The sequence below is a fragment of the Pollachius pollachius genome (genome assembly GCF_949987615.1).
Source record: "Pollachius pollachius genome assembly, chromosome: 16".
Classification (NCBI taxonomy): domain Eukaryota; kingdom Metazoa; phylum Chordata; class Actinopteri; order Gadiformes; family Gadidae; genus Pollachius; species Pollachius pollachius.
Window position 1 is genome coordinate 10,428,706 of NC_136949.1, and position 6,026 is coordinate 10,434,731.

Here is a 6,026-nt window from a genome sequence, read left to right on the forward strand (position 1 = left end):
ATATATATATTTAATATAATATAGCCTATATCTTTTTGGAGTTTCACAAAAAAAAAATTAAAATTACAGACCTACGCTCTACGCCTAATTGCTTGTTTTTTAATTGAATATATCTTAGGCTGTGTGAGTCTTGGTATCACTTACCTAATAATCTGTTTCCCGAGACGTTGATCCCCCAGATACCCCCCAGCCCTTAATTTTCCCAGCGTTCTGAGTTCATTCATCTGGATTAATTAGCGTATGCTGTGGTGAAGGTCACATTAAGTGTGTTTGATAGTAGGCCTACTCATTTTTCAATTTGTTCAGTTATTTCTGAATCTAATTAAACGTAAAAAGCATTGATTTTGCAGTGAATTTAATCAATCACAAAAAGCTGTGATGGTGCATCGAAAATTCATCTAAAATCAATAAACTATTGTTATATTATAGTTTATTATATCACAATCGATCTATTCTCCTGCAAATAAATCTTACTTGAGTGCTTTTATGAAAATGTTTCCTATAAGCCTACTATAAGAAAAGTGTTGATATTAATATTGAAACGCATAACTTAATTTGCTATCGCTTCTCAGGAAAACATTATTTGTGAAGCACAATGCACAGGGTTAGGATAACATCTACCAAAACTGCAAACGTCAGACAATTTAGTTAAGATAACATAATATAAAGTATGAAATCTCGTCCCAGCAGGTGGCAGTATATAAAGACTGTGCTTCCCAAGACCCCTAGCTTTCCTTTCCACGAAGAAGAACTACCACGCCTTTGATGTCTTGCTCTGCACTTGATTGGCTCAAATCTACTTCCGACAAAACAAAAAAACGCAAGTATCTTCCTTTCTAGACAAGCGTGTGTCACAAACAAACAAGCAAACGTCAAGGAATAATTAACAAAATATCGCTCGGATGAGTTTTTGCAGTCAGTCGTGACCATGAACAAGTGCGTAGTCTCCGGCTGCCCGAACCGTCGAAAAGGGCCGCTCAACCGGGTCCAGAAGCGGTTCTACCAGTTCCCGAAGGACCAGGCGCGGGTTAAAGTATGGCTCGCCGCCTTGAGGGAGACCGAGAAGCAGGATTCGACAGAACAACACGTGTTATGCGAAGACCACTTTCTGCCGCAGCACATCACTGCAGGGGGGATTAGAGAGGACGCAATACCGATCATGTCTCCGTACCTGGACGGGGTGCTCGGCACGGACTCCCCTTGGGCAGAGGAATCATCCGAGGAGGACGCGCAGTGGGCAGAGGACGGCGTGGAGGAGGATGCACCGCTGCCATCACAGGTAAGGAAAATGCACATCGACTCGTTCTCAGCGGGGTCAACACTGTTATATCGTCTTAGATCGTTATTCACTGCTATTACAACGATGTCACATTTTGTCTAAAGGTTTTGTTGGTTCTTTATGTTTTTTCCCCACGCTAACGGAAGGGACCGCCAATACCGAGGGACTGTTGTTATGGACGAAATGTTTCGGAATTTAACTAATAGTCGTTGATTGTCGTGGCATTAATGTTTACAGACGATATAGGCCTACAGTAGGATGATAATCAACTCCAAGCGTTTGCTTCTTTTAAATATCGTTGTTGTCATTCTTTTTACAGGCACCACTCGAAAGTGCTTCAAACCGGTAAGGCTGATGGTCCGCTCATGTTATGATTTCAGACTCCCTCTAGCGAGAGACAAATAAATAGTATTGATCGCATTACCTTCTTCTTAGCGCTATAGGTACAAACCTTTCTGAAATGGAATATAATGTTCCTCTTCGTTATTACTAGTTGTTTAGCCAAAAGCAACTTTAACATAGCCGTGTTTCCTTCTCATTGTCAGTTGGCGTCCTAGTGATGAGAAACTCGCCAGGCTCGACTCGTACTCGAGAAACGGTATGAAGATATGGCTTATATATTCTTTTTATATAATCCTATTCAACAAACTCCAATAAGACCTTAACACAACTAATATTGGTTTTATAGGATTAGAATTAAATTAAAGGGTTAGAAAATTAATACTTTTCAAATGTTTACTTTTATGCTTTTTATGTTAATTAGTGGTGAATGACGATGACAGCCCCTTCATGAAAAACAATCGTTTCTTCTAGAGTATTGGTTTTTATTTGTATCCACAGTTACCATGTGTCCAGATGTCTCCCTGGCATGGCTGACCAAGGCCCTTCTGCAGGAGATGGTGAACGCCCCAGACGGCGTTCTGGACCTCAGGCAGGCGGTCCTGAACCTCAAGACTCGACGCCGGCGAGTGTATGACATCACCAACGTGCTGTCCAGCATCAGCCTGATTAAAAAGGAGTCTGCCAATAAGGTCAAGTGGATGTACGTATGTAGGCCTATGTAGTCTCACAAATTAGACTTCAGATGAAAAATCGAATCAAGTCTTACAGCAGACAAGCTCAAATCTGGGTGGTGTTTCACCTTTTGTTTCGACCAATCATGTTGCAGTACAAAATGAACACAATACAAATTGAAATATGATACCAGCCCCTCCAACCCTAATTCTAGGGCTGCTCGTTTATGGAAAAAAAACAATCACAATTATTTTGGTCAATATTGAAATCACGATTATTCAAACAATTATTTTTGAGTTTGAAAACATGATGTATCTATTCAGCAGGTCTCTCCCAAAAACACAAAATTCCAAAATTTAGCCTTAAAAAAAATACACAAAATGGTCTAAAAGAAAATGTTCAAATCTAAAATTTTGAAAGTCAATACTCGATTTATATTAGTTTTGTTATTGTTTGCTAAAATTGAAATTGCGATCAAAATTCTATTAATCGCCCAGCCCTACTTAATTCTCTGAGAGCCCTATAAAAACAATTAAACAATAATACACACTCGCATGGAAGATAAATATCCATTACATTTTTTTACTTTATCATCATGTACCATTTAACCTAAGTAACACTGTCCATCTGAGAACAGTGTTTCCATCCGTTCTTGTCTTAACCTTTTCTTTAACCCAGTAGAGCTGTCTCTGTATGGTACGGGGAGATGTGAAGACCACACGTTCTCCCTCTCCTCCACTCCTAGCCATTGTCTCTCTCCCTCTCCCAGTGGGAAGACCCCTGTGTCGTGTTTCCTGAAGAAGAGCCAGCATAGCTCCCAGAAGGAGTTGTCCAACCTGAAGTCTGTGGAAGACTCTCTTGATGAGGTCATCAAGACCTGCGCCAAGCAGCTCTTCGACCTGACCGACAACCCAGACAACATAAAATATCCTTTTCAAGTCCAGGTCAAAGGTCACACAAAGTACTATTCAGGGTTACAACAGATACACTTTTGTATCTGTGGAAGGAACCAGCTGGATTTAATCGTTTTCTAGGTTATCTTAATGGAATATATCTGTTCATATTTATTGTTTCACACCTTTATGACCTTCTACTGAAAGCCCATGGCCAGTGATCTATAGCGCTACACTATCCTGCTGACTATCACTTTATCACCCCAGAAGACAACTGACAGCCACTGGAAGCTGGCCAGCACCAGAAACCTTAGTCTTGGGATAAGACCCATGGTCCTTAAGTGTTCAACAGCTTTCAAACCCTGAATAGGTGCGTCTAGTAAAAGATCGAGTTGACTCCTTGACTCGCTGTGTCTCTACGTCCGCCTACGTCACCTACGAAGACGTCAGCCGCATCGAGGCGTTCCAGGACCAGACTGTGCTGGTCGTGAAGGCCCCCGAGGACACTAAGCTGCAGGTTCCCACCCCCAAGGAGGTGGGTTGATGACGCCTTCACCGAGGTCCTTCTTATCGACCTCGGGCAGAGTTTCTGTTTTACAGGTTCATGGGACAGTCCGGAGCTCAGTTTGTGTTTTTCAGATGATGTCGGGGGTTTGTCGCTGCACTGTATCGAATAAAACATCCCTAGCTTAATGGTGCGTTCACACCAAAAGCAAAGTGAATATTGTATTGTTCACAAGCAAGTGATTCAGCATCAAGCGAAATTCACGCCCATGTTCAAATATTCCCACTCGAGCAAACATGAGAATGAGGCCAACCACGTCATTGGCCAAATGTTTGCATGTATTTGCGTCTTTGCATTGACTTTGTATGTATTCGCGCCTTGCCTTCGCTTTTGGTGTGAACGCAGGGTGAGGGTGAAGAAACAAACTTTTCTTTCCTCATGTGGTGGTTCTGTTTGGGTTCTACAGGACAGCATTCAGATGAACCTGAAAGCAGTGAAGGGTCCAATCTCCGTGGTAACGTCAGAGATGGGTCTCCGCCCAGGCCCCAGCACCCCCACCGGAGAGGGCTTTGTAACGGTCGAGCGGAGCCACATCCGAACAGTTCCTTTGAATACAGGTAGCTCCCACCACCGAGGTATCGCACTCAGCACTTGTGAGCTCACTCCAGGGGTACTTTTTAGAGGTGGCTTGTAGTTATGGCAAATCTAAATAACACTTGTAGGTTTCAATTTAAGCCCTTTGCACACTTACAAGGTAATTAAATAGCATTGTTATGATGTTAGCGTTTAGCATTGTGTCCTACAAGCTAAACTAGCAGTTAGCTAAGCACTGTTTCTATGGAACGGCATAATGGAGTCATGCTGTGGCAATATGCCTGTAATAAGCACAGAATAATTTTCTAAATGTTAGGATCTAACAGAACTTGACGCTGTTATAATTTGAGTTCTCACCAAGAGGTCATATAGGTTTTGTTGAATTCTTAATTTTCTATTGTGTGTTCTCCCGTCATGTACAGCAGAGGGAGCTGTTATACCTCATAAAGGATACTTGGTCAAGAATCGTTATGACAGCCTAATGTAATCAATAGACAAAAGATTTCCCATTATAATATCCTGTCACAGTGGTTTTTTTGTTTTATATACATACACAAACGCAATGCAAGTCTTATAAAACAAATGTGGTACTTTATATCTGCAGGAAGTGGTGTGGAAGTCACTTCCTTAAGAAAAGGCACAAAACAGACTTAACTTTTTTCCATTATCCATGTAGTTCTACCCATCTAAAATGTTATTTATTAGTTGTTCACAGAGTATCTGTGGATACTACTTATTTATTCCTGTTTTTCAGAATCAACCAATCCACAGAGTGCTGTCAAAAGTTCATAGCCAACCAACCACCCAACGACAGAAAGACCACAACATTGTTCTCCTGGTTCATACTCCTGGTTCATAAAATAGAACGACCACAAGATGATTCCTCTATTATTTTATGACTTCCATTAAACCCACTGTCATATCTCATGCTTTGGCTTCCTCTCCATTTTGAGAGCAGTAATGAAGGGGAAGTGACTGGTCCTACAGTTGCTGCTATAGGCCTACTACTAGCCTACGTTGACCAAACAGGATATTGAAATACCCAGGCCAGGAACTATTTTCGAACATAGAATTTCCACAACTTAGTTTTGATGGTTTATGCAAACGAGATTGCGTGACCAATGGAAAATTCTCCAACACCAGAGTATTTATATGGTTATATGGTATGTTGTGGAAAATAACAAACAGAAATTGATGGCTTAAAAAACACAACAACCTAATTGTACAAGTATCAATTGTGTATCTTGTGTTATTTTTTTTATTCTTCACACAGCAGTGCTATTATTCTCTATTGTCTTGAGTTATGTATTCAAAATATTTACACTTTCAACGTGACCAAAAAATCCGCTGCATTGTTGGATGCCTAACCTATGTTTAAGTTTGCCTTGGATGTTATTCAGATCGTGGAATGTCAATCGGGTTGAATGTGTTTTATTGTACAGATGTTTGCATTATGTCATACACTTTAACTTTTTTATTTTATAACTAATAAACCCAGTCGTTTTGACAACATGAGACGTTCATGTCGTGCCGTTGCCTCACTGAACCCATAATACATCGTCCACGTTTCTTAAGTGGGCGCGGTCAACTTTAAAACTATGGGTGGACCAGTTATAAACGTTTAGATAAATATTTTTGTTGAGGTCATGTCAGTTTGGTGTTCCTAAAGTGGCATGGAGCTGCAATGTCCACACATTTGGAATTACTATTTAACAGATGACATAGTCTTGCCCGGTGAGAC

The 6,026-nt window shown here is 40.9% G+C and overlaps 1 protein-coding gene across 1 annotated transcript; it reads left to right on the forward strand.

The window, feature by feature from the left end:
* The first annotated feature begins 819 nt into the window (after nt 1-819).
* e2f6 (E2F transcription factor 6) lies at nt 820-5,800 on the forward strand. The gene is made up of 8 exons (XM_079753296.1): nt 820-1,279; nt 1,599-1,624; nt 1,825-1,877; nt 2,120-2,321; nt 3,063-3,218; nt 3,607-3,721; nt 4,158-4,308; nt 5,040-5,800. Exons 1-8 carry the CDS (start codon nt 929-931, stop codon nt 5,075-5,077), a joined length of 1,092 nt encoding a protein of 363 aa, XP_079609422.1. The 5' UTR covers nt 820-928; the 3' UTR covers nt 5,078-5,800.
* The last annotated feature ends 226 nt before the right edge of the window (nt 5,801-6,026 follow it).